Genomic DNA, 27,496 nt, shown 5'->3' with positions numbered 1-27,496 from the left:
GGCATTTGTTGGGGGCTGTGGGGCACCACCCCCAAGCCAGAAGAGACAGGGCCCTATTGTCTCAGCCCAAATTCCTCCTCCCAGGCAAAGGGAGACTCACTGTCCAGCCCCTCACCCAATCCTGGCCTCCAAAGGTCAAGGGGTATGACACATGTCCACCCTGACCCTCAGCCCACTCGTCTAGGCTGGGGGCGGCAGGCCAGTTTCATCCATGAGGCTGAGACCCAAACTGGCAGAGCCTGGGGCTTAGCCCCCTAACCCTAGGCTGGGACAGGAAGAGAATTGTCTTCAGCAGGAAAGAACCCACAGAGTCAGGAACCCACACAGAATGGGCATTGAGAGGAAGGAAACACCAAGGGGGTCCCCACCCCAGGCCAAGCATCCGGGCACCCAGGTCCCAGGCTCTATCCCCACCCACTTGGGGGGAGCTCAGGTCCCCTTTACCTGGGAAGAAGCCAAGCCACATTGAGGAAATGGAACTTTTATTTCTATAAATACGGGGACCACCCACTCAAGGGTGGTTAAAAGAGGGGCTGGGGCCTCAAAGAACCTAGGCTCCCAGGGGATACCCCAACACTGATCATAGGGACTGGGGGATCCCCAAACCTGAGATGGGCCTTGCAGGCCACAGATATTCCCCAACACTGACACTTCAAAAGTGGAACTGTCCCCATAGGGGAGCCTCAGAACCCCCTTGTACGGGCGCCCCTCTCGGTGGGGAGGCTGGCCACAGGGACAGAAAAGAGGGGCATGGGAATAACAAGCTAAAAATGTCCTGAGTGGCCTGGAAGACCCCTGAGGTGGGCAGGGGCTGGGTTCTCCTCCGGTACAGCCAGACCCGGAGAAGCAACAGCAGCAGCGGTGAAGCCACAGTTAAAAACCTGGTGCTTGCTTCCCAACCTCAGCCATGGCAGAAAGGGAGAGCATGGAGACGTCCCCAAGTGAGGACATGAGGTAGGGGACCAGGACTTGTCATTCACAGAGGAGCAGAGGGGAGGGTTTGGGAGCCCTGGTGGGGAGGTGGGGCAGTGTGGGAGCGACGAGGTGGTCACAGGCACGCCAGAAGGCCACCACTTGATCTCTGGGCTGGGGAATTCCTGGAGAGCCCTGAGGACGTCTTCAGGAGAGCCAGGGCTCAATGCAAGCGTCATAGAGCGTGCGATTGGAGTGCCAGGTGGTGTGAGAGACCCCAGCCATGGGGCATCTCACTATGGCCCCCCGGGCCAAGAGAGTCTTCAACCCAAAAGAGTCTCGAAGATACACCTTCAAGAAACATGGGAGAGGCAGGAGTGAGACACCGCTGGGGTCCACACCAGCCCCTCCCTCCTCCATGAGGCATACCCTTCAGTTGAGTCAGAGGCAGACAGAGCCAGAATGAAATAGAGAAAATGGGAGAGGGAGAGAGAAAGCAAGATGGGAGGGGCTTACCGGCTGTTCCTCCATCTCCAAGACCGTCTCGTTGGCATCATAGAAACCAAAGAAGCTACAAAGACACGTGCACAGAGGTTATCAGGAAAACCAAGAAAATTAGTGTGTGTTCTCACTCACAGCCCAGGGAGACAGGCGGCACCGAGCACACTCAAAATCTTAAGGGGAGCTGGCACGATGACACACTTGAAGGCCAAGTGTGGAGAGCGTGACCCCATGACCCCATAGTGAGTTCCAGGCAAGACCTGTCTCAAACAAAAAGCTAAGAACAGTTCATGAGTAAAAGAAGTTAAGGGCCATGTGTGGTAGCACACAGCTCTTTAATCCCAGCACTTGGGAGGTAAAGTTCGAGGACAGCTTGGTCTACAAAGTGAGTCCAAGACAGCCAGGGCTCTAATACACAAAGAAAACCTGCCTTGAAAATACCGAAATAAAACAAGCTATAGAATTTAAGGTCTGAGAACTGGCTCAGAGGTTAAGAGCATGGCTCCTTCTCCAGAGAACTGAGGTTCAACCCCAGCACCCACATGGCATCTTACTCCATTTGTAGCCCCAGCTGCGGGCCATCCATGCCATCTCATGGCCGCGGCCTCCCTGGATATAGGGCATGTGTATGGTACACAGATGTGCACACAGGCAAACCACTCAGGCACATAAAAATTTAAAATAACCGCCAGGTGGTGGTGGCGGCACACACCTTTATTAATCCCAGCACTTGGGATGCAGAGAGGCCAGCCTGGTCTACAGAGTTCCAGGACACCAGGGCTACACAAAGAGACCCTGTTTCAAATTTTTTTTAAAAAGAGCAAACATCTTTGGGAGCTGGAGAGACAGCTCAGCAGTAAAAACAATGGCTGCTCCCCCTACGAAGGCACCTGCATGTGCACTCGCACAAACACACACACACACACATGATTTAAAATGAAAATCCTTAAGGAAATAAAAGAACTGAGTGTGATGACCTATGTATGTCATCAGCACTGGGGAGGCAGATGCAATGGATCTCAGCAAGTTCAAGGCCAGCCTGGTCTACATAAACAAGTTCCAGGATAGTTGAGGCTACGTAAGAGAACTTGTTTGAAAAAAACAAAAAAGCCACGAGCCTGCGGGAGTAAGAAGAAAGCAGGCTAGGATTGAGAGAAACATGTCCTAGCCAAACAGGACAACAAGATGACACAACGGCCAGTGACTGCTGCCCCCAAGTGAGTGGCTGAGAGAACTGCACCAGGTAATATAGGAAAAGGGAGGGGCTAGAGAGAAGGCTCAGCAAAGAGAATCTAGTGCTCTTTCAGAAAACCCAGGTTCCATTCCCACACCCTCAACGGTGGTGGGGGATGGGAGCGGGGCTCACAGCCGCCTGTGACTCCAGCTGCAGGAGATCTGACACCATCTTCAGGCACAGCAGGTGAAGGTGCCTCAGACTGAGTTCAATCCCACAGACCCGCATAGTGGAAGGAAACAGCCAAGATTTGCGAGCTGGCCTCTGATTCCCCACGTATGTGCCTGAGCATACTCAAAGTAAATCAATGTAGCTAAACTGAAAAATAAATCGTAAAGGGGGGAGCCTTACAACAGTGCTTTGGGACAGACCACACGCTATTTAGCCATGAGCTATTACAACCATGGAGTTCTTTTACATGCGAAATGGTGCTGTGTACATAAAAGCCACTCTTACTCTTGCACTGTTTTTATTTTGGAAGGTTGCCGCTCCTTCAATCCAACATCTTCCTATCCCACTGAGAATATTTTGTCTGTTTGCTTTTGAGACAGCTCACTTTGCAGCCTTGGCTGCCTTTGAACTCATTTTGTAGACCAGGCTGATTTTGCACTTGGCGATCCACCTCCTAGCGCTGAGATTGATTCTGATAAATCTGACTGACTTATTATTATGCGTGTGAGTATTTTACCTTCGAGGAGACCAGAAGGCTGTGGTGCATACCTAGGACTAGAGTTACAGATGGCTGTGAGGCCCCCCCGTGTGGATGCTGGAAACCAAACCTGGGTCCTCTGAAAGAGCAGCCAGTGCCCTGAACCACTGAGCAACCTCTCTAGCATCTTTTTCAAAAAGCAAGCACACTGGCTGCCTGGGGTTAGAGGCGGGGAACGTCTAACCAGCACGGAACTTCAGTTTAGTGGACAATGTTTTCCAGAGGGATAAAGTTGAACATTGTACAAGTATTAATGTAGCTAATGTCATAAAAGTAGACATTTAAAAACCATAATTTCTAAGGTTGGTTACATAGCTGAGTTGGTAGACTGACCGCCAAGCAGGCACTGAGTTCTGGGTTTCCTGTCGGGCACTACATACACCTGACACAGTAATAAATCTGTGTCTTTGGCAATACAAATTTGAGGCTATCCTGGATTATATGACTGTCTCACAAAAGACAAAAAAAAATTATAACTTCCGCCTACCTATCTACCATAATTCTGTTTGTCCTTCTCTCTTCCTGGTGCTAAAAGTCAAACCCAGGAGCCAAAGGTGGTAGTGCAGGTCTTTAATCCCAGCATTCAAGAGGCAGAGGCAAAAGGATCTCTGTGAACTTAAAGCCAGCCTTGTCTACAGAGCTTCTTCCAGGATAGCCTGGGCTATGCAGAGAAAAACCTGTCTCCAAAACCAAGCAAGCAAACAACAACAACAATGAAACCGAGCCTGGGACTTAAGCACGCTAGCCAAATACTCTGAGCTGTACCCTCTCCACCTATCTGTTAGCTCATTTGTTTTAAGTTAGGTCTAATTGGTAGCCCAGGCTGGCCACAAACAGAAATATCCTCTCCTCCCTCTGCCTCAAAGGTACTGGCAATACAGTTGTGTAGACTATGTTCAGCTACAGTCTGTCACAATAAAAACCAGCCCAAGGGCCTGACACTTGGCCTACAAGGATTCATGTGGCCACACCCTGCCTCACTCACCTCTGGCTTTCTCCACACTGCCTTCCCCAACCCTCACAGTGCTGGGCTCCCAGGTCACATGCCTTCCCTTACTTCCTCAGGCTTGCTCAGATGCCAGCTCCTTCAAGGACACTTCCCTCCCCACAGACGACACCAGACCTCTTCTCACTGTACCCGCCACCAGTATTTCTAGTGTCTTCTCCATAGCTAGAGCATAAAGAACGCGGCATTAGGGTTGTTCTTTAGTGCGGCTTCCCCAGGGCCCACAACAGCACCTGGGCACACACAGTGTTCAGTAAATATTTGTTGAGTAAATGTCAGGCTCCCAGATCAGCCCATGACGACACAGAGACAGGTTCACAGCCTTCCTGAGGAATGAGGAGGATGCAGAGGCTCGCAGGTGGGGTGAGAATCTGAACTGAATGTGATAAAAATGGCGGGGACCTCACTCTTACACTGTAGTTATGTCAGAGTTCCGGCTTTGCTCTTGAGACTTTTTTGGTTGGTTGGTTTTGTTTTGTTACTGTTTTTTGAGACAGGGTTTCTCTGCGCTGCCTGGGAATTTACTATGTAGACCAGGCTGGCCTTGAACTCAGGGATCCACCTGCCTCTGCCTCCAGAGTGCTGGGATTAAAGGTGTGAGCCTAGGTACCTAAAATACTGCCTCTAGGAAAATCTTGACAGCATACGCTTGATAAACCATCTCTGAAACCTAAGGATCTGTGACTAAAATGAGTGGTTTTTGAAATCGGTCTCAGAGCCCAGACTGGCCTCATAGTCACTAGGTAATCAAAGGATGTCTTTGAGTATCCGATCCTCCTGAGTGCTCCGAAATGGCCTTTGTGATTGAACAAGTGGCCTCAGGCATGCTAAGCAAGCATTCTACCAGCTGAGCCACACCTCTAGCTGCCAAAATTAGAAGGCTTTTTCTACCAGTAGGCTCGCTTGTTTTTGGTGGTATTTTGCTTTATTATGACAGACTCACTGTATAGCCCTGGATTGCCTGAAACAGGGATCCGCCTGCCACTGCCCCCTGAGTACCAGGATTAAATATTGCTGGCATACGACTGGAGAGATAGCTCAGAGGTTGAGAGAACTGACTGCTTTCCTGAGTTCAAATCCCAGCAACCACATGGTGGCTCACAACCATCTGTAATGGGATCTGATGCCCTCTTCTGGTGTGTCTGAAGACAGCTACAGTGTACTCATATAATCAATAAATAAATCTTTTCAAAAAATTGCTGGCATTAAATATATCCATTTGTGTGTGTGTGTGTGTGTGTGTGTGTGTGTGTGTGTGTGTGTGTGTGTTTTAGTGAAAGCAACCCATTGTCTCGCCACACCCATACTGAACTCCTGGGCTCAAGTGACCTCCTTGCCTCATACTCAAAAATTTCTGGGGTTGGGGATTTGGCTCAGTGGTAGAGTGTTTGCCTAGCAAGCACAAGGCCTCTGGGTTCGGTTCCCAGCTCAAAAAAAAAAAAAAAAAAAATTCTACAAGGGTCAAGTAAGCAGTATACTTGCCAAGTGTGCAAAAGTTCCAGGGTCTGGTCCTCAATCCCACCAAAAAATAAGAGGGAGACATGGGTGTGTGTCACTTGGGACACAAAGGCAAGAGGTCCACCAATCAAGCCTGAGCCACACACTGGTAAGGACCCTGTCTGTCTCTAAAAAAGAACGTCTGCTGTAGGGGGCTCTAACAGGCCAGGTTAGGGAGCTAAAAATTAGTGGGGGATGGAGAACCAGTCCTCAGCCTCTATAATCCCACATTACCTAGATTGCCAGGGAGTGATGACTCCATCGTCCGGACCCCCAATCAGCACCAGACGGCCCACACGAAGGAAGTTCTTCCGCCATGCTGTAGAGACGGGAAGAGATGGGAGTCAGCCGTGAGTCAGGCCTGGTTTAGGGAGGAGCAGAAGAGGGAACGCAGGTGGGAGTCGGGGGGTCTTACCAGTGGCATTCGGATGGTCTCTCTCCCCATTGATGAGGGCCAGAAAGCTGCTGGCGTTGAGGTACAAGTCATCGTGGTGAGGGTCTGAGTGCAAACAGCAGTTAGCAGGGACTGGGGATGTGTGACAGATCACGTGCCTGCCTAGTACGCCTAAGGCCCTGGGGTTTGACCTCATGTACCACATGAACCAAGCATAGATGGTACACACCTATAATCCTAGCACTCAGGATGTTAAGTCAGGAGACTCAGACGTTCAAAGTCATCCTTGGCTACATAGAGTTCAAGGGGGCCGGAGGACTGGCTTAGTAGTTAAGAGCACTGGATGCGGGGCTGGGGAGATGGCTCAGTACTGACTGCTCTCCCAGAGGTCCTGAGTTCAATTCCTAGCAACCACACGATGGCTCACAGCCATCTGTAATGAGACCTGATGCCCTCTTCTGGTAAGTCTGAAGAGAGTGACAGTGTATTCACATATAATCAATAAATAAGAACAACCAATATATATTATTTAAAAAAAAAAAGCACTGGGTTCTTCTAGGACTCGGGTTCAATTCCCAACAACCATACGGCAGCTTATAACTGTAATCCCATCCCCAGGGGATCCAGTGCCCTCCTCTGGCCTCCACAGGCATCTGTGTGGCACACCAATACGCAGATTAAAAAGGAAAACCCACCAGTATACAATTTAAAAAGGAAGCAGTGTGTTAGAAGCAGGATGGTCAAGTCAGGAGACCTCAGTAATAGTAAAGACTGGGGCTGGAGAGACGGCTCAGTGGTTAGAGCACCCACTGCTCTTCCAGAGGTCCCAAGTTCAATTCCCAGCAACCACGTGGTGGCTCACAATAGTCTGATGCCATCTTCTGGTGTGCAGGTGTACATAAAATACAAACATAAATGTAATAGCAAAGATAAAAGAATAAAAAATAACCTCAACATAACGGAAGGCAATTTTGGGGTTTGGTTTTGTTTGCTTTTCGAGACAGGGTCTATTTAGTCCCGGCTGTCCCAGGACTCCTATGTAATTCATGGTGGCTTCAAACGCAGAAGCCTCTGCCTCTCAAGCGCTGGGATTAAAGGGGTGCACCACCATGAGTGAGCAGACTGGAAGACACTATCTGGTACCCTGTATGAGCTGGTGACAGTGTTTTTCTCATTGAATGATTACAGCCACCATAGGGCCTATGGTCCACACTGTAGCAGCCAAACTGGGACCCACAATGGTGGAGAGAGAAAACAGACTCTACATAAATTCGACATGAGCATGCACACGCATGTGCACACACACCCACACACACGTTGAGTGTGCACACACATCCATGCATGCAGAGAGACACACTAACAATAAAGATAATAAGCCGTTTTTCTGGTTTTTTTTTTTTTTTTTAATTTTGCCTCTTTGAGGCAACTGGCTGGTTTGCATACCACGTTCTGAACGGTGGCCTATTTGATAAGTATTAGATAAGCAGAAGCTGTTGCTATGGTTACGGCAGAGTGGGAGCAGCAGGCCCCACCCTCCACGGAGCCCCGGGCAGAGGCCCCACCTCACCGCCCCCGACTCAGACTCACCGTGCCAGTAGTTGCAAATGGAAAATTCCTGGCCCCAGGGGCTATAGCAGATCCGATAGAGGTTAGACCGCATGGACGTAGGGAACAGCCACTTCAAATAGTCCGTGTCTAAGAAGAAGAGAACAGCAGTGCCAAGGGGCCTCAAACCTCTGTGCCCCGGACATGTTGGCTTCTACAGTCCACAGTGCCCACTCACCTCCATACTGTCCCATCTGTGGAGAAGAAAGGGAGATGAAGGAATCCACATTGTGCTCATCCATGACAGACAGCAATGCGCGGCACACCAGGCCTCCTGAAAGCACAACGCCAACGTTGGAATGGGTCTTAACAGGCTCTGACGTGACCCTGCTTCCTGTCTCTCAGAACACCAAAACCAAGACCGGGATCCAAGGCCGCAGATACACTCGGTGCCAACACGGGTCACGGGTCACATGATGGAGCCGAGGTGAGAGTTTAGGCCTCTCTCACCAACGGACACGCTTTTAGCTGCTCTCCAAATCAAAGAACTGCGGCCATTGAGGACAGAAAGAATCCTCCCTCCCACTCAGGACACAAACACCAGAAAGCACGCCTTAGATAAGGGTCAAGCTCAGACGGGGTTTGGGAGTTAAGAGTGTGTGTTGCCTACCCTGGGAGTAGCAGATGAGGTGTACCCCCTCAGGGGCCTTTTCCATGATGGGGACCACAGCCTCTCGGAACCCTTGAACCTGTTCCCACAGGGGTCGCAAGCTCTCTCTGCCATCGAAGAGATCAAGCACTGTCACCACAGTCCCGGGGTGTGTCTGTGGGAAAGGGGCAATGCAGCCACTGGGTTGGACTATGCTCGCCCTGCTTTCTGGAACCAGGAACCCCCGCTCCCACCTCTCCCCAGTAGGTCAGTAGTAAGTAGCACACTGAAGAACTGGCTGGCCTAGAGGGGTTGTCTTTCATCTGCCTACTCTTCCTCCCCCAGCCACGGTAGATGCATCCGGTATCCCGACCGACCTCATTGATGTAGTCCAGCAGGTGGCGGAAGCTGTATGAACTGTCAAAGAGCCCATGCACCACGATCACTGGCTTGTAGGACCCGCGGTGGGGTGCGGGGGCTGCGGGCAACAGCAGCGGCAGGAAAGGCAGGAGAAGCAAAGCCCAAGCCGAAGGAAGCCTCTGCCTCCATAGCCCCGGCATGCTCCCACCTGAGAAGGAACGAAAGGCTGTGAGGGAGACGGACCACCCCCCACCTCCAAACAGACTCACAGCAAGCAACTCTCCCGCCTCCGTTCCTACTCCTGTCCTTGTGACGACAGGCTACTTTTAACTTACTCCATCCAGATAGCTGCCACAAACACACCCCCTACCACCTCCATGCACCAAAGCTCACCCTAAGTCCCGCCCCCAACTTGGCGCTCAAGGGACTTGGTCCCAAGGCCCAGGATCTTCCTTAAGCATCACCTCGACCATGCACTACTCCGAGATCTGCAAAGACCAGGGAACAGAGGCCCAGTACACACAGAGAGTGGAAACTCCCACCTGGCCTGTGTCTGGAGGCTTCGTTCCGCCAGCTGTTTACTTGTACCTAGTCGGGAATCCACGGGGTACGGGGGGAAAAGGGGACAAGGAGAGCGCGCAGGGGGATGACGGACGGGGGGGAGGGTTGCTCGGGGTCGCGCAAAGCCGTCACGTCCGGGGCTTTCCCTGGCAACAGGGCGAGCGTCCCCTGCAACGCGGACAGCGGACCGGAGGGGCAATGGAACATTCCATTGCACCCAAAGAACTGGGGAGGAAATAGACGGAGCGATCCATTTGGCCGAATGGGGAGAGGCAACGGCAGAAAAGATAATCCCGGGTATCTAAAGAAGGTTTCGCACCTCCAGCTGTATTCAGCCACCCAGGGGTGCAACGTCCCCTCTTTGATGCTTCCCACTCTTAAGTCCAGGCTTTCTGGCTTCTCAGCAGAGTCCAAGAGGACGTGCGAAGGGGGAGGTTAGGACTGGCTGAAAGGCGATTCCCACTTTATCGCTGGACGCCTGGCTTGTGGCAGGCCTGAGTGCCAGGCCTGAGTGCCAGGCCGACCGCAGCTGGAGAGCCCCTCTTCCCACTCCTGCCTGCCCTCCCGCTCCGGATCAGCGCCTTACAACTCTTCACTTTGAAGTGCGTGTTGTGCCCTTGTCTCCGGAGACGCCAAGAGTCCTCCAGGCCCCTCGAGCGAAGTGCAGCCTGACCCAATTTCTCTGGCCCTACTTTTATCTCCGCATCCACGACCCACCCTCCAAGACCCACCTTCTATGGGCGTGGAGCCCCCGTAGGCTTCAAGGACTCACCACAGGATTTCCACCAGTCTGAAATCCTGAGCAACCCCAACGATCTGCTGCTCAGATCCCTGCGGGCTGCTGGCGACACAGACCCTGCCACTGCAGCCAGACTTCCTCCGCGCTGCTGGCGCTGGCAACACTCGGCCTACCCGTGACCCCTGCGCGCGCCCGAGCGCCCCGGGATGGCCTTTATCCGTCAGGGATTTTACTTAGCAATTAAATAAGTTTGCAGGATTTCTTGCCGGAGACCCAAGGCCTGTACTCAGGATCTTGGCTCGGTCTAAACTCTCTGAATAAAATTAAAGCGTGTATTGAAGATGATGTGGGAGGGATGGGTCCAAGGTTCCCTCTGATCTCTACATGCTTGAAAAACCAGAACCACCGGTATGAAGTCGCCGTGTAAAAATTTCTCAGACCTGGGACAGGTTCAAGCCAGGCCTTGGAGACTGCTCTCCAGGACGCCATCCGAGGGGCTCCTAGAGCAGTTTTCTAAGGACTCAGGAGAGAGCTGAAAAATCCTAAAAGAGTGGGGAATTTCTGATTCTCCTGCTAGGTTTCTGAAAAAGGAAAAAAAAAAAAAAAAAGGCTCAACTGGTGTAATCGCTGTAATCGGCCTATCCTCACCCCACCTCCCCACCCACGCCCTTGCAAGAGACAAAAAAGCAAATAAAAAGACTTCAAGTCACCGCTGTGTCTCGGGTTGACTCCGGGGGTGGATCTGCGTCTTGGGGCAGGAGGAGGGGGAAGACAGGGGGTGCTGTAAGGGACAGTTATGAATGCTGACTGGGCCGAGAACTCTTCAGCCCCCACAAGCACGGTTTTCCAAACCTGCCTGTCACAAACAAGCAATTACGGCTTGCTTCCCTCGGAGGAAGCATTTCAGCTTTGTATAGCTCTAGAGAAAGAAGGTTCCTGCGTACCCCTGCAGGTGCTGTCACTACTTCAGCCACCTTCTGCTTCTTACCTCTCTCTGTTGCTAGGAGGGCAGGCCCAGGCTGTATATCTGGGGGTCTTTCAGACCCTCTTGGTTCCCATCCTTTGTACAGTTCTCTCTCACACCTGGTTCTGTCTCTACCCGGAGAAACCTAGAACTGTCTTGCAGGAAGTTCTGAGGGAAGCAAAGGGAAAAAAAAACCCCTTGGGTGAGCAGGGTCTGGAGATAAGTGTGGTAATTCCATTGAGCTGGCTTCTTCCCTCAATATAATCACTACAGGGAGTCTTTGCGGGAGAGACTCTAGAGATTTCTCTCTCCCTCCCTCCTTCTCTTAGTCCCACCCGCCTTGCCTGGTCTTGCCTCCCGGTTTCCATGACAACGCCAAGGGAGCCTAAACTGGGGGCTTGAATGCCAGGGTGAGAGAAGGAAAGAGGTGGTCAGGAGCAGACAAAAACCGAGTTGGGGAAGCTCTTCCCTATCCCTGCCTCGGTCCCTTTAAGCTCCCCCCCCCCGCCCCCCCAAACACACACTGTCTTCATCTCTCCATTTCCTCGCTGCTGCTGCTGCTACCGCCGCTGCACCGGCTGCGCCATCCGGGACTCAGACTCCTGCGCCAGCAGTCAGGGGGCCCTGACTCTAGCTTCAGAGACCCTGTTCCAGCGCTTGCGAGCATGTCGTCAGAAAAGTCAGGTAAAAAAAACTCTCTCTCTCTCTCTCTCTCTCTCTATATATATATATATATATATATATATATATATATATATATATATATATATATATTCCCCACCCCTATCAACCCCTACCTAACCCCCACTTGCCCCAGTCCCCTTCTTTGACCCCCTCTGGGTGTAGTGTGTGGCTCAGTTCCATTCCCCTTCTCTCCGTGCATACCCCCCACCCCTCCCCTTTCTATATTCCATCCTCCTTCCTTAGGGTCAGTCTGCCTCCGTCCCTTGTCAACAACATTGGCGGGGGGGGGCAGTTTAGAAAAGGAAAGGGAGGCACAGTCAGGTACTGCAGGGACAACATCCCTGGGGGTGACAGATGGACAGTCACCGGTTCACTGGCATGGAGACACCCAGTGGAAAAATTACGGAGACTTGATCAGACGGGGTTGTTGGGAAAGTAGTATCTAGAAGATTCCTCTTTATTGAGATGAGATTTCCCTATGTAGCCCAGGCGGGTCTTGAACTTCCTCCTGTTCTTCACCCTTCTGCCTCTGCTTCACAAATACTAGGATTGAAGGCATGAGCCACCATGCCTAGCCCCAGGAGCTCTGTTATGGGCCTTAACCGAGGCCATGAGATCCCCAGGTAACTCCGACCTGACGCAAAGCGGAAATGTTAAACTGAGCGTTCATGACCCCTGTGACACGGCCACATGTGCTGGGAGAGGAGCAGCTCAGACGGCCCTGGAAGAGGGTTGTGGTTGACAGCAGGGGAACCTGGGAGGAGTTGTGACAGTTGTGACGGCAAAACTAGAACTGGGGCCAGGTGGCCTAGATACAACCCCTTCCCTGACCCCAAAATGGGAGATGTCGTCTCAGCTATCTCTCCCTCGCTATTTCTCCATCTCTTGCTGTCTCATGTCTCTTACCCTTCTGATCTCTGCTGTCTTCTCTCTCCCCTTATTCTCTCCTCGGCTTTTCCATGGCCAGGCCTTCCAGACTCGGTTCCCCACACTTCACCTCCGCCCTACAATGCCCCCCAACCTCCAGCCGAGCCCCCCATCCCTCCCCCACAAACCGCTCCATCCTCTCATCATCATCACCACCACCACTACCACCAGTCTGGCACTGCCACCCTCCCGCGCTTAGGAGCAGGTGGCCTGGCCTCTGCTGCGGCTGGCGCTCAACGTGGTCCTTCGTCCTCTGCCACGCTACCGCGGCCCCCCCACCATGCCCCTCCCGGTCCCGCTGCTGGGGCTCCCCCACCCGGCTGTGCTACCCTACCCCGCATGCCACCCGACCCTTATCTGCAGGAGACTCGCTTCGAGGGTCCACTTCCCCCACCACCGCCTGCGGCCGCCGCCCCACCCCCACCAGCGCCTGCCCCGACGGCCCAAGCCCCAGGCTTCGTGGTGCCCACGCACGCGGGGGCGGTGGGCACGTTGCCGCTGGGGGGCTACGTGGCTCCGGGCTACCCGCTGCAGCTGCAGCCGTGCACCGCTTATGTCCCGGTGTATCCGGTGGGCACGGTGAGTATGGGGCTGACAGGACCTAGGAGGACAGGGAGGCAGGTGCAACAGGGACGCACACACTCTGGAAGCTGGGAGAGAGTGAAACAGAACCAGGCTGTCCGCCCTTCTGGTAACAAACCCTGGACAGAAGAGTGGAGAGAGGAGAGACAATGGGTGGGAAAGTGGTGGACCTTGGGGGGAAGCGGGGAGGAGTCTGGGGGATCAAAGGTCAAGGTTTGGGCCGTGGTTCAGAAATCAGTTGGTCTGAAAGAAGGAAAACAGCTTGGAGGGAGAGAGAGAGATGGAACCTGGGAAGCCAGGGGTAAAAGAGGGCAGAAGCCTGGGCCTGGAGATGCTAAGGAAGATGGAAACAAGACCGGAAGGACAGACAGACCCATAAGCCATACCTTGTAGGACACTGTGGGAACTTCCCCGAATATTCAAGTTAATGATACGTGAAGAGAGGCCTAGGCCGATTTTACTGTCAGGAACGATTTTTTTTTTCCCCTTAAGCAAAATCGTGTTTTTAAAAACCTCTTTGCCAATTGGCCAGCTGCTGGCAAGCAGCAAGACTGTTGGTGTGACGTCCCTTTCCCCCACTGTCCTTCCCACAGCCCTACGCAAGCGGGACCCCCGGGGGTCCAGGAGTGACCTCCACTCTGCCCCCGCCGCCCCAGGGCCCAGGGTTGGCTCTGTTGGAGCCCAGGCGCCCGCCGCATGACTACATGCCCATCGCTGTGCTGACCACCATCTGCTGCTTCTGGCCCACAGGCATCATCGCCATCTTCAAGGCCGTGCAGGTGTGGGTCGGGGCGCGGGAAGTAAAAGCTTAGGCTGACCAGGGCCTTCCTTAGACCGGAGCATTCTGGACATAGTCTTAGAGGGGGGCTGTGGCGGGTGAGCAGTGGCTCTCTGACCCCTCCCCTCACCCCTCCCCGGTAGGTGCGCACGGCCTTGGCCCGCGGAGACTTGGTGTCCGCCGAGATCGCTTCGCGCGAGGCCCGGAATTTCTCCTTCATCTCCCTGGCCGTGGGCATCGCAGCTATGGTGCTTTGTACCATCCTCACTGTAGTCATCATCATTGCCGCCCAGCACCACGAAAACTACTGGGATCCCTAAAAACGTCCCCGTCTCGGCCCCGCTCCGTGCCCCCTCCCAACCTCCCAGGCGCGTGGCGCAGTCCTGCCGCCTACCCAGAGCGCGCCCTGCACATCCTCCTGAGGCGCCGCTGGACTTCCAGACATCATAAACTCCGCCCCCACGGAACCTCTGGCCCAGAGAGTACGCTCAGTTCCTCAGGAACCCCTCTAGCACCCACATCCTCAGCGGCACTGGAATCCGCGCCAAACCCCGACCCTCCAGTCGCCCCAATTCCCCACCCCATCAAAGTGCAGTGCCACCAGGGGCGGATCTCTCCTGCTCTCCGCTCCCCAGTAGGGAGTCAGGTCCCAGAAGCTCCGCCTCATCTATAAGCACCGCCCCAAATCCCACAAACCCCGCCTCCAGGTCGGCAGGCTCCGCCTTCTTTTCTTCTTTGGGGTTTTTCAGTCTGGTGATTGGGTCTGTGAATCCAGGCCCCCAGCCCACAATACAGACGGACTAGTCCCCCTACCTCCCTAAAAGGACTCAGCCCTGGGAGAACTACACCCCCACTCTAGCTCGGATTTTTGCCAGTGCGGATTTTTCTCCCCGCCCCCAACCCCCATCTCTGCCTATTTTCTTGCTAATTACAGAACTTCCCATTTTGCGGCTTTTGGAGTGAGATGAGGCAAGTTCCAGGTTTAGTACCCCTCACTCTGGAAAGAGAACCAAGTCCCTATAATGTAAATACCCTTTCTACATGTGCCAACCCCTGGGCAGCGGGGGCAGAAGAGAATCCAGGGTTAAAGGGAGGGAGTCGACGCTCCCCTGCTCCCCTCTGCCCTAGACTTGTTTTGATCTGTGTGTGCCAGTGTGTGTGAACTTCTGAAAGACAGTATTAAAGACATTTTAGTGGATTTATCACCCGCAGTTCCAAAGACCACAGCTCAGAGAACACCCTGGCGTTCCGTTCCCGTTTTGCGTTTCATCTTGTCGTTCCCCTACGGGGGGGGGGGGGCCGAGGGGAGAGGGGTGGTGACACCAACAGAGAAAAAAGCCGGAGGAGATAGTTTCCCATGCCGGCAGAAAAAAGAGAGGCCCCCAAGCCAAGCTTGCTGTACTCCTTAGCCCTAGTATCTGGGAGAAGAGTCAGGAGTTCAAAGCCATACTCCACTCTATAGAAAGTTAGAGGTCAGTCTGGGCTTCAGTGAACTCTGTCTCCAAAGAGAGAGAGCTGGAAGGGACCGGACTGGAGAAGACCTGGAGTGTCACTACCAAGGGGGTTCCCAATCCCACTTTCCCCTCCCTCCTAAACTGGGCTTGGGGCGTTGGGGAAGAGGGTCTTGGGAAGATGTGAAGAATGACCTCGGTGGAGAAGAATAACTTTGGTTGGGGTGCCTGGAGCTGTGAAAGAACGGCAACTGCCTGGCAACTGCCCCCACTGTTCCTGGCCTGAGGCTGGACAGCCTACACCGGAGTCCCACGGGAAGGCAAGCTCGGTAAGGAGCAGAGAGCTGTGGGAACGCCAGGGAAGACAGTCAGCAGAACCTCTCTAGTCTACCTGGGGCGACTGTCCTAGCTAACCCTAGCTTAACCCTCTGTGAGAGGGGACTGGGGAACAGGCAGAGCGGGTGTCCTGTTCCCCTGCACACATATAAAGCAGGAACAAACCCCAGGTTTGTTCATTCATAAGACATGACCATGACACAGGGTGACTTGTGAGATATGCCCAGACCAGGCTCTGACAGAAAACCTTGTATGGAGGCTGGGGTAGGGACAGATATCACAGGTTGGGACATTTCAGGCCTCATATGCCTTTCCTGACAATAATTCTTGCAGACATTTTATTTCCATTTATGTGTATGGTATGTGTCTGCTTGTGTGTATATTCGAGTAGGTTCAGCAATGCCCAAAGAGACCCTCAGGGCACACTGCAGCTGGAGTTACGGGGTTGTAACCATCTGCTGTGGGTGCCGGGGACCTGAACCCAGGTCCTCTGTAAGAGCAGCAAGCTAACCACTGAGCAGCCTCCACCAGTGTGCTTACAGGGTTCCGTATGTGTAGCATCTCCTTCCTCGTCCCCCATCAGCTTTCCTCTTGAGCTGCTATGACAACCGTCTGGGTGTCTCTCAAGCCCACTTTCCTTGGAATCCCCTCCAGTTCCTCACACTGTTGAATCTCAAAGAACCAGTGACAGCAGTGCAGAAAAACAGTGATATTTTCAAAAGAATTTGCTTGTCCCATCCCTTTTGTGCCTGTCTCGTCTGACCCACCCCAACTCCTTATTTATTTACTTATCCAAATATTTGAGGCAGTGTCTCCTATAACGCAGTTAAACTAAACTCTGCAGGTAGCTAGCTGAACAGGGCCTTGAACTTGAGAAATACCGCTTCTGCCTCCCAAGGGCTTGGGTTACAGGTGCCAACAATCCTTTCTCCACTTCCCCAGGTGTCTAGCTCTAGATTCTACTTTTTTTTCTCCTCTTTGAAAACTCAACCGCTCGTCAGTGGTGGCCTACACCTTTAATCCAGCACTCGGGAGGCAGAGGCAGGTGGATCTCTGAGTTCAAGGCCACCCTAGTCTACAGATCGAGTTTCAGGACAGTCAGGGCTGCACAGAGAAACCCTGTCTCAAAAAACTAAAAAGAGGGGGTTGGGGATTTAGCTCAGTGATAGAGCGCTTGCCTAGGAAGCGCAAGGCCCTGGGTTAGGTCCCCAGCTCCCAAAAAAATAGAACCAAAAAAAAAAAAAAAAAAAAAAAAAACTAAAAAGAAAGACACGAATCTCACTCAATCAACACAGCCATCAACTCTGTCAGTCTATCCTTCACAGTATATAGCAGAGTCTTCCTTCAGACTTGGCAATCAATGCTACTTCAACCTGCCACCATCAGCACCCACCTCCTCCACAACCTTTCCCCCACCCCTGTAGGCCACATCCTGGGATAACGGAGCTATACCATCAAGCCAGGATTCTGTTTATGGTTTTTCTGTTGTTTCTGCTTTTAAGACATTGGGGATGGGGGTATTTGTGGGTGGTGTGGGGTTTGCTTTGGTTTGGTGTTTATTTTTGTTTCAAGACAGATTTCTCTGTGTAGCCCCGGCTGTCCTGGAGCTCACTCAGTAGACCAGGCTGACCTCGAACTCAGAGATCCACCTGCCTGCTTCTTCATTCTTTTTAGTTCTGGGTTAGCCACCAAGCTGCATCTCAACCACTGACCCTCCCCTCTGACCCAACTCCTTTCCTGCATGATACCAGCAGACATTCTCCAGAAGCCGTGTGCTTTCACAGAAAGGGACCCTGCCTTCCAAACCAGCTTGGTGAAAGATACTACAGCGGGCTTCCTTCCTGGTGCCTTTAAGGACAACACGTCCCAGCCATCTCTTAGCCTTGGTGTGCTATTGAGCTGAATCAACTCCACAATCAGTGTGCTTTCCTACGGTCCCTCCCTGGCCCTCGCCAGAGCGTGACCTCATCCTGGATTATTACAGCAGTTTTCCCGAAAGGTCTCCCTACCTCCTACCTCCTCCCCTACTCTAAGTCTCCCTCAGCGTATCCTCTCTAGCCCTGGTTCTTAAATAATGCCACAGTTCAGAAGTCTCCAAGAAGTCAGTCAGGGGGCTCCCCGCACCCAGAAGACAGGGGGAACTCAGGTCAGCCTCATCTACAAAGTGAGTTCCAGGATGGCCAGGACAACAAAAGCCACAAAAAAAAAAAAAAAAAAAAATGGAGTCATGGAGCCACCACACAGAAGGATGACGGCTTGATTGGAAAGAATTCAGTCTGGGGGGTCTGGCGGTCTCTTTCTGTGTTAGGCGGTAAACCCAAAACCTCAGTCACTGGGCTACATCTCCAGCCATAAGGCAGACACAGAAACGAAAGGATTTCAGAAGCGTAGCCTGAAGTTCTACCCACTGGGAAGGCATTGGAAAGAGGATCACGGGTTTAAGGCCTGCCTGGCAAAACAGTGGTGCGTGCCTTTAGTCCCGGACTCGAGAGGCAGACTGCTTCAACCTTGAGAGTTCAAGGCCTGTCTGAGGGGCGAGAGAGCTCAGAGGGTAAAAGCACTTAGCAAGCCTCCTGACTACTCCAGTTTGATCCTTGGAATACGCGCACACACACACACACACACACCACATACACATACACACCACATACACATACATACACCCCACATACACACACCACACACACACACACCACAAACACACACACCACATACACACACACCACATACACACACACACCCCACATACACACACCACACACACACCACACACACCCCACATACACACACACCACACACACACAGATTCACACACACACATACACACACACCACACACACACACACACACACACACACTTACTTATAAATATTTGTAATCGAAGGACTCTTTCTGTAGGAGAGGAGGTGGAGACAGGAGAATCACAGGGAAGTCTCCGGGCCAACTAGCCAGAAACACATAGCCCAGCCGACCCCAGAGAGACCCCGCTTCCAAGTTCTCCTAATCTCTACACACATGACATGGCAAATGCACGCACACGTACACTCGAATAATAACAACAATGATCTCTTGAAGGCATATCTGGACTCCAGAGCAATTTCAAAGTCAGCTTAAACAACTAGTGAAACCCTGTCTCAAAAAAAAAAAAAAGTGGGGAAAAAGGGGCTTGGGGTGGGGAAAGAGTCTATTCTCCACACTGCGCGAGGCCCTGGAATGTTTTGCTTGGTTTTATTTGTTTGGGTTTTGCTTTTTTGAGACAGGGTCAGTGTAGCCCTGGCTGCCCTTGAACTCACTCTGTAGACCAGGTTGGCCTTGAACTCACTCTGTAGACCAGGCTGCCCTTGAACTCACTCTGTAGACTGGGTTGGCCTTGAACTCACTCTGTAGACCAGGCTGCCAGCATCTGCCTCCTGAGTCCTGGGATTAAAGGCACACGCGGCCACCTATCCTAAAAACCCACTGCGGGGCTGCAGGAATCTTGCCTGATCTTCCTATGTCAGCAGTGTTGTTACAGCCCTAGGTTTAATGTCCCCTAAAGTGTTGGAGGAATTCCAAGGCTGGCTATTTGCCTATTCGATTATTTCCCAAGTTACAGTCTGTCTGAATACTCCTCTCATAGTTTAGGCAGCCCACTGTTCCTGTTTAACCCAGTTTTCAACTGCACTATACCCCTCCACACTCCCACCTCCACATGTCTAGCCAGCAGCACCTGAATCTCAGGCCTGTGTCTCTAACCTCTGCTAGGTATGAATCAAAGGGCTTCCTTTACCCTGAGTTCCTGAGCACCTCCCAGCTCTAGGCCACTTGTGGGCTCCGCACTGCCCCTAGGCTCTAGGCCAACCCTTGGCTCTCTCTCTCTCTCTCTCTCTCTCTCTCTCTCTCTCTCTCTCACACACACACACACACACACACACACACACACACACACACACGCGCGCGCGCGCCTGCACTCGCTCAGTCTCTTCCTGTCCTTCAAGGCTCTTTGTCAGCTCACTCCTCAGTCTACCACACACGTCCTCTAGTTCCTAAATGGTCCCAGGCAGTCCATGTGTGAAGGTTCTCCCTGCCGGCCACACCTTAGGACTCTGGGGCTGGAGGGGGTGGGGTAGGGTGTTTCTAAAGCCCAAAGCTCAGGTGACATCCTTGGGGCGATGAGATCAGAACCTTTGGGTGGGGAAGTGCCAATACTGTATGACAACCCCAGAGGATTCCAAAGTGCGTGCAAGGCTGGAAGTCACCCCAGAGACCACCCGAGTCACCCAGAGGCCACCCGAGTCACCCAGAGGCCACCCATGTCACCCCCAGAGACCACCCGTGTCACCCCCAGAGACCACCCGAGTCACCCAGAGGCCACCTATGTCACCCAGAGGCCACCCGAGTCACCCAGAGACCACCCGTGTGACCCCAGAGACCACCCGAGTCCCCCAGAGACCACCTGAGTCACCCAGAGGCCACCTGTGTTACCCCCAGAGACCACCTGAGTCCCCCAGAGGCCACCTGTGTCACCCAGAGGCCACCCGAGTTACCCAGAGACCACCCGAGTCCCCCAGAGACCACTGAAGGATTAAAAATTAATAATAAGCCGCCTAGCTACCCAAAAAGAAGAGGTAGGGTCTGTGAGAACATGAACTTTTCGCCCCTCCCTTGCTGTACAATGGTTCCCGGAACATTCTTGCATGAAAGGTTTCCTGGAACAGCCACAATGACCCATAGCCTCCGGCCACAATGGTCCAATGGCCCTGAAAATGTCACTACCCCTAATCACAATGTCACAAAGTCCTGGGTGTGTTGCCTAGTGTTACACATGACTAGCATATGACCTAAATGTATGGGCAGTTTGTGGTTTTGGAATTCCCCTCCTCCCTCCCTCTTGATCCCCCTGGTTTGTGGTTTTTTCCTTTATAAGCTCTGTGAAAATTCAGGTCGGGGTCGAACTCCTCTACTCCCTGTGTGGTGTATGAGTCTCGACCCCAGCATGCTGGCCTGAGCTCTCGTTTCATCTCGCTCACAATAAATCTTCCTCGTGTGATTACAGCAGGTCGGTGTCTGTGTCCTACTGGGTGCGCGTCTTTCCCGAGACTTGAGTGGGGGGCTCCCTTCGGGGGTCTTTCATTTGGGGGCTCGTCCGGGATATGCGCGACCACCCAGGGGTCCTAGACCCACTTGGAGGTAAGATTCTCTGTTTTATCTCAGCGCTGTGTCTGGGTCTGTGTCTATGTTCTGTCTGGGAATCTGGTGCGATCGCTGTTTCGGTTTTGCGGACGCTCAGTGAGACCGCGCTCCAGGAAGGAGAGCGGGGTGGATAGGGATAGACGTGTCCAGGTACCCACCGTCCGTTCGCCCTGGGAGACGTCCCAGGAGGACAAGGGGGGACCAGGGACGCCTGGTGAACCCCATCTGATAGGTCCAGAGGAGACTTTACTCCTTGACGACCGGTTTGTTAGGCAAGGTCTGCGACCTGCCGATCAGTTTCAGTGCCTCTGGTCGACACGAAGTCGACGTCGGTTTTGTTTTCTTTTTTCTCTTTTGTTTGTGCTCGTGTGTGTGAGTGTGTGTGAATTAAGTCCTGTAGTCTGTGTTTTTCGGTACCGGTTTAAGGTCTTAGTGCACTGTCTGGGCAGATGAAGGATTCCTGCCCTGTGCACGAGAGTCTTAGTGCACTGTCTGGGCAGAAGAAGGTTTCCTGCCCTGTGCACGGGTGGAAGAAGGTTCCCCACCCCGAAATGGCGCCTGTGAGTAGATGAAGGATTCCTACTCCGAATAGTCTTTTTCTTTCTTTTTTTCCTTTTTAGAAAGCGCACCGGGGGACGCCCCAATCGCGCAGGCTCTGGGACTCGTGAGAGACGTTCCACGAGTCAGCCTTTGTTGGGTCCTGGCTCTGGGACGCGTGAGAGACGTTCCTCGAGCCGAATTTTGTCGGGAGGACCCGGCAACGGACAGTCAAAAAGATCTGACTGTGACTTTGGAGGTCGAGTTCGGCTGCCTATTTAAGTATAGGCACGGACAAGTGTGCTTAGATGTGTTAGTGTCTGTTGTCTGTATTCTGTTTCTGTGTTTGGTATCCCAGAAGCAGCTAAGGTTAAGCTGCAGTTTGGGCCAGGTACTGAAGGTACCAGGCATCTGTGGAAATTGGTTATAGGATGCTTTGTCTTGGTCTTGTTTGTCTGGATTGTTTTCTGTGGTATTGTCCAGTGTTTTTTTGACTTTTGTTTCGTGTTTGAATTTGGACTGACGACCGTGTTTAAAATCTTGGACTGACGACTGTGTTTGAAATCATGAAACTGTTTGCTTTGTTCGTTGAAGAGTTTTACTTGGTCCCCTTAATGCTTAGTGAGTAAGAAACTTAATCTTATGGACCCCGCTCTAGTGGCGGTGTGTTGGTTGATAGCCAAAGTTAATTTTTAAAATAGTGTTTTATCTGTGCTTGTGCTCGCAGCACACAGTAGAGGGGAGCGAAATTAGCTGCGGAGCTGCTGCAGCGAGCATGGGGACTTCTCAAGTCTCACCCAATTTTTCTGGCTCTTCAGGAGCTGTTTAAAAGGAAAAGGCTTAAGGTAAAAAGAAACACTATAGAGAGATTTCTTAGTGAATTACTACACCTTGGTTCGCGATCTCTGGGAATCTCATGGTGGACAGCTGAGATAAGCTGGAAAAGGATTTAAATTTTGCTTGGGAGCAAAGAATCTTAAAGGCGGAGTTTCAGCCGGTATGACACTTAGTGCATAACTGCCTAAAAGATCAGAAATGCTGTCAACAGGCTATAAAAAAAAAAAAGGGGGGGGGGGGACAGGCTGCGTTAGAAATGCTACAGGAAGAATAATCTAAAAAGGCTGAGAGCTAGGTGGGGCTATAAGGTAAACAAGAACAGGAAAGGAATTTCTGACATTTGCTCACAGAAGGAGAGTACTCATTTAGAGAAGTTCTTTAAGGAAGCCTGCCTTATCTGCTGTCTTTATTCCAAGGGAGGAGTCAGTCTCCAGCACTAAATTACTTGGAGGTAGCCAAGGTCAGGATTAATGTTTTCTTTTCCATGGGCCTTTAAACCCAGTGAGACAGTTTGGTAAAGGGCTACTACTGAGGTCCTGATAGCCCCAGGTGAACTGGTTACAATTCTTTTATCAGCCCCCTGGCATCTAGCACCCAGGTTCTAACCATCTCTCCATCCTTTTGTTATTAGTTGTTACTAGAAGCCTAGTGTCATTTGGAGGCTGGTTCTCTTGAGAGGCAAAGCCATGGAGCTGACACTGACAATGGCCTTTTTGTTCCAAGAAAGGCCTCCTGGTTTAGCTGTGTGACTAAATGCTGTTTGCCCTCTTCGGTAGACTCTAGTCTCAAGATTCTCTTGTTTTCTCACCATCCCATTTGATATGCTTGTTAGTAACTGTTACAGGTCTTCTTTACCACCGAGGAAAGACGGAATCCTACTGGAGACCAGAAAAAAATGTTCCAGACACGGATAGAAGGCCCTCACTTCTGCCTGCTCTCTTCAGACGCCTGAAGGTAGGGAGTGCCAGGTCTGCCCCCAGGCTCCAAGGGTCGGTCTCCTAGGGGCTGGAAAATGCCCCACCAATCTGGCTAAGATAAGGAAAAGATATGAAGAGAAAGTTACAGAAACTTGAAGGGTTAAGCTAAGTCGCTGAGAGAGTTATTGTAAGTTGATGCATGGTTCAGGGTCTGTGCAGAAAAGTGGACAGCACCTAATAGCTGTAGAAGAAGATGCAGAGAGACTGAAAAGAAAAAAAAGAAAGAAAGAAAGAAAGAGGTAAAGAGTGCAGGAAGCTAGGGAAGAAAAGAGACTAAAAGAAGAGGAAGCTAGAGAGCTAAAGAGAGATAAAAGACAAGAGAGGAACATATACTGGCCACAGTAGTTAGGGAACCTAGGAAGACAGTACCTGGCAACAGAAGAGAATTCCTGGCTAAAGATCAGTGTGCCTAATGCAAAGAAAAAAAAAAGACACTGGGTCAGGGACTGCCCCAGAAAGAACAAGAGGGGACACTGGAGAGCCTCTTGGTCCTAGAGTGCTGGCTATGTACAGAGATAGAAGGGAAGTGTGGATGCAGGGACCCAATGCTCTGTGCTCCTATGCCCCCCTCCAGTGGGCCAATATCCAAAGACCTTGGGTACAGGGGCCTACTGGCAACAAACAATACTTATGGACTGCCCGAAGAACAGTGGACCTTGGCGTGGGCCGGGTAACCCACTAGTTCATAGTCATCCCTGACTGCCCCTATCCCTTGCTCATGAGAAAATTGCTCTCCAAAATGGCTTGCGTGGGCTGAAATGGCTGGGTGAGGCCATGTGTATGCATATCTACAGACTGTGTATGCGGAACTTAAGACCTGTCTCAGTGCACCAGTACCTGATGCTGGGAGACGAATGGCTTAGCGCTGTTCTACTTGGAACATATCACTCCTGCCAGCCGGGCACTAACAATTATCACCCAATCCAGGACTTAAACTGTGATAGAGTGGCTGATGTTCTGCTTTTGAATAGAGTGTCCCAAAAGATGGGACCACTGGTCAGCTGCCATGGACTAGATTCCCCACCGGTTGGGGACAATCTGGTCACCTTGCTGCCCAATCCGGACCTGGAGCCACCACAGCACGAGTGTCAAGTACTGGCAGAAGCCCATGGGTGGAGGAAAGACCTCTGCGACTGGCTGATTGACCCCTGCTGAAAGCCGAGGACCTTGTCCACAGACGGGAACAGTTCTCTTCATGAATGAAGGTCAGAGACAAGTGGGTGCTGCCATGGTGGACAATACAATGTCATCTGGGATGGCTGAACCTCTACCCCCCCCAGTACATCAGCACTGCAGATGCCTTTACCATCTCTTGGATGCCCTGGTGAAGCCAACAACTGTGAGTACTATTCATTGCTCAGGATATCAGGAGGGAAGAGATTCAGTGACATGGGGCAATAACGAAGCAGATAAAGTGGCTCGAAAAATGGTTATGCAGGAGCCCATCCTGGTTGCAGGCCTGCAAGAGACAGCCACTGGGAACTGGGATCGGACTAAGGGATGGCCTCACTTAGAAAAGGCCCAAATTGCTTAAAAGATAAAGGACAATGGCACATTGAGGGGAAAGCTATACTCCCCAGAGAATAAAGGAAAGACTCACTTTGCCAAATACAGAAATGGACTCATTTAGGAGATAAAAATTCGTCCAAGTAGTTAAGTGTATGTAATAGACTTTAAGATTTTAGCCAGAGAGGCAGTAGAAAGTATAAGGTATGTCAATAAGTGAATGCTTAGCAAGCAAACAGGGCAAAGAGACCTAGAGAGTTTGGTGAAAAGTCGAAGTGAACTTCACTGAGATAAAACCAGAAAAATATAATCACAAGTATCTCCTAGTGCTTGTAGATACTTTTTCAGGAATAGATAGAAGCTTTCCTCACCAAACAAGAGACGGCCTCTGCAATCATCAAGAAGATACTGGAAGAAATCTTCCTCCGATTTGGAATGCCCAAGGTAATCTGGTCAGACAATGGCCCTACTTTCGTTGCCAAGGTAAGCCAGGGTGTGGCCAAGTATTTAGAGGTCGATTGGAAATTACATTGTATTTACAGACCTCAAAGTTCAGGACAGGTAGGGTAAATAAATAGAACTCTAAAAGAGACCCTGACCAAATTAACCATGGAGACTGGCACAGACTGGGTGACACTCCTTCCCTCTTGCTCTCTTCAGAGCAAGAAATACCCTTCCAGATTCAGCCTTACCCCCTTTGAGATCTTATATGGGGCCTCAGCCCCCCTGACTGTATTAGATGATGTTACTGAACCAACATGTCATAGTGCCATAGTAATAATGATTTGTGTGCCAGGCTAAAAGACCTACAGGTGATACAGAAAGAAATCTGCTCACAGCTGACAGCAGCCTATGCCCCGGAGACCCCTGAGACATCCCATCAGTTCCAGGTTGCAGCTACACTGAGTCCAGACACTCGAGCCTCGCTGGAAAGGACCGTACCTGGTGCTGCTGACCACCCTGACAGCTGTCAATTCTCAGCCCTCACCAGCCATGTACTAGCTGTTGGGGCTGAGAGCTAGAGGGAAACTCAGTCATGTTTGTCCTGGGTTCTATCAAGATAGGTGTGGGATAGGCTTGATTTCCATTACAAATGATGTAACATTGCATATGTTAGTACTCTTAACACTTCTTGGGACTGTGCCTCAGGGATCACAGTCCGTATAAGCTTAGAAGTTCTAAAAGCTAGTCATGACCTTGGTGGATAGGCTTGGATAGTGTCCAGGTTAGAATCCTCATGTTAAGACTACAATACCAAGCTGTTATGCTAGATGAAGCTGAGTTCTCCATGAAGTTCTAGGATTAGAACTATTAACAAAAAAAGAAGAAGTGGGGAATGAAGGATTAAAAATTAATAATAAGCCGCCTAGCTACCCAAAAAGAAGAGGTAGGGTCTGTGAGAACATGAACTTTTCGCCCCTCCCTTGCTGTACAATGGTTCCCGGAACATTCTTGCATGAAAGGTTTCCTGGAACAGCCACAATGACCCATAGCCTCCGGCCACAATGGTCCAATGGCCCTGAAAATGTCACTACCCCTAATCACAATGTCACAAAGTCCTGGGTGTGTTGCCTAGTGTTACACATGACTAGCATATGACCTAAATGTATGGGCAGTTTGTGGTTTTGGAATTCCCCTCCTCCCTCCCTCTTGATCCCCCTGGTTTGTGGTTTTTTCCTTTATAAGCTCTGTGAAAATTCAGGTCGGGGTCGAACTCCTCTACTCCCTGTGTGGTGTATGAGTCTCGACCCCAGCATGCTGGCCTGAGCTCTCGTTTCATCTCGCTCACAATAAATCTTCCTCGTGTGATTACAGCAGGTCGGTGTCTGTGTCCTACTGGGTGCGCGTCTTTCCCGAGACTTGAGTGGGGGGCTCCCTTCGGGGGTCTTTCACCACCCGTGTCACCCAGAGGCCACCCGAGTTACCCAGAGACCACCCGAGTCACCCAGAGACCACCCGTGTCACCCCAGAGACCACCCGAGTCCCCCAGAGACCACCTGAGTCACCCAGAGGCCACCTGTGTTACCCCCCGAGACCACCTGAGTCCCCCTGAGACCACCCGAGTCCCCGAGAGGCCACCCGTGTCACCCCAGAGACCACCTGAGTCACCCAGAGACCACCCGAGTCACCCAGAGGCCACCCGTGTCACCCCAGAGACCACCCGAGTTGCCCAGAGACTCTGAAAGGTGCTCCAGCCAGGCCAACCTTCTTTAGGGCAAAGCTTCTGAATCCCACACCCGCACTTCCCTGGCTCTTCTTACCTGTGGTCTGGACACACGCACTTAGCCTGGAGCAACCCCTGGATGCTGGTGCGGGTGTCAAATCCTGCTTCTGTATGGTTTTCAGATCCTCGTCTGCCCAAGTCTCTTCCACTAATATTTGAACTCTTTGAAAGTAATTAGGAGAAGTCAGTAAAAACAAAACCAAAAACAGAAAAAAAAAAATCACTTCTCATCTCTCCCCTTCCCCTGAGATTCTGCCGCTTCTGAGGGAGTGGAGGAGGTCCCATGTTCCTATGGCTCTTCTCCTGCCTGGCCTCAGTGCCTTGATATGCCAAGCCCCAGCTCTTGCACCCTGTGGACAGCCCGAATCCTCTAGCGGGGACTCTGCTCCCCGTTAGTGTCTGCTTGGGATTAGC

At 51.7% G+C, this 27,496-nt stretch overlaps 2 protein-coding genes and 1 long non-coding RNA gene across 15 annotated transcripts; 2 read left to right on the top strand and 1 right to left on the bottom strand.

Moving 5' to 3' along the window:
* Positions 1 to 465: 465 nt before the first annotated feature.
* Ppt2 (palmitoyl-protein thioesterase 2) lies at positions 466 to 27,496 on the bottom strand. 10 transcript variants are annotated; one of them, XM_087598259.1, is made up of 11 exons: positions 11,596 to 11,674; positions 11,096 to 11,239; positions 9,201 to 9,295; positions 8,825 to 9,015; positions 8,469 to 8,622; positions 8,037 to 8,132; positions 7,841 to 7,948; positions 6,275 to 6,358; positions 6,094 to 6,178; positions 1,429 to 1,483; positions 466 to 1,263 (listed from the first exon to the last, which is right to left on the bottom strand). In XM_087598259.1, the coding sequence occupies exons 4-11, from the start codon at positions 9,005 to 9,007 to the stop codon at positions 1,120 to 1,122; spliced, it is 909 nt and encodes a 302-aa protein (XP_087454385.1). In that variant the 5' UTR covers positions 9,008 to 9,015; positions 9,201 to 9,295; positions 11,096 to 11,239; positions 11,596 to 11,674; the 3' UTR covers positions 466 to 1,119. The 10 variants fall into 10 exon arrangements, with proteins under 10 accessions (XP_087454385.1, XP_087454387.1, XP_087454381.1 ...); XM_087598261.1 differs by lacking the exon at positions 9,201 to 9,295 and having other exon boundaries at positions 11,594 to 11,674; XM_087598255.1 differs by lacking the exons at positions 11,096 to 11,239; positions 11,596 to 11,674 and adding an exon at positions 10,100 to 10,273.
* Prrt1 (proline-rich transmembrane protein 1) lies at positions 11,438 to 15,268 on the top strand. Of its 4 annotated transcripts, none has more exons than XM_087597950.1 (4): positions 11,438 to 11,755; positions 13,046 to 13,261; positions 13,858 to 14,043; positions 14,186 to 15,244. In XM_087597950.1, exons 3-4 carry the CDS (start codon positions 13,969 to 13,971, stop codon positions 14,360 to 14,362), a joined length of 252 nt encoding a protein of 83 aa, XP_087454076.1. In that variant the 5' UTR covers positions 11,438 to 11,755; positions 13,046 to 13,261; positions 13,858 to 13,968; the 3' UTR covers positions 14,363 to 15,244.
* LOC147998533 (uncharacterized) lies at positions 15,364 to 23,816 on the top strand. The gene is made up of 2 exons (XR_015645571.1): positions 15,364 to 15,822; positions 23,208 to 23,816. It is a non-coding gene; the product is annotated as an uncharacterized LOC147998533 (long non-coding RNA).

The sequence above is a fragment of the Rattus norvegicus genome, chromosome 20 (assembly GCF_021556685.1).
Source record: "Rattus norvegicus strain SHRSP/BbbUtx chromosome 20, alternate assembly SHRSP_T2T, whole genome shotgun sequence".
NCBI classification, from domain to species: Eukaryota; Metazoa; Chordata; class Mammalia; order Rodentia; family Muridae; genus Rattus; species Rattus norvegicus.
This window is presented reverse-complemented; position numbering and strand designations above follow the sequence as displayed.

What these genes read in the sequence shown, in the direction of transcription:
- Ppt2 (XM_087598256.1), bottom strand. Translation starts at nt 9,007, where the DNA reads ATGCCGGGGCTATGGAGGCAGAGGCTTCCTTCGGCTTGGGCTTTGCTT. An exon ending in ACAGATGGGACAGTATGGAG is followed by an intron (nt 7,949 to 8,036) that starts GTGAGTGGGCAC and finishes TCTTCTTCTTAG; the next exon opens with ACACGGACTATTTGAAGTGG. An exon ending in TGGAGATGGAGGAACAGCCG is followed by an intron (nt 1,264 to 1,428) that starts GTAAGCCCCTCC and finishes TGTTTCTTGAAG; the next exon opens with GTGTATCTTCGAGACTCTTT.
- Prrt1 (XM_087597948.1), top strand. Translation starts at nt 12,446, where the DNA reads ATGTGCTGGGAGAGGAGCAGCTCAGACGGCCCTGGAAGAGGGTTGTGG. An exon ending in CGGTGTATCCGGTGGGCACG is followed by an intron (nt 13,262 to 13,857) that starts GTGAGTATGGGG and finishes TCCTTCCCACAG; the next exon opens with CCCTACGCAAGCGGGACCCC. An exon ending in CCATCTTCAAGGCCGTGCAG is followed by an intron (nt 14,044 to 14,185) that starts GTGTGGGTCGGG and finishes CCTCCCCGGTAG; the next exon opens with GTGCGCACGGCCTTGGCCCG.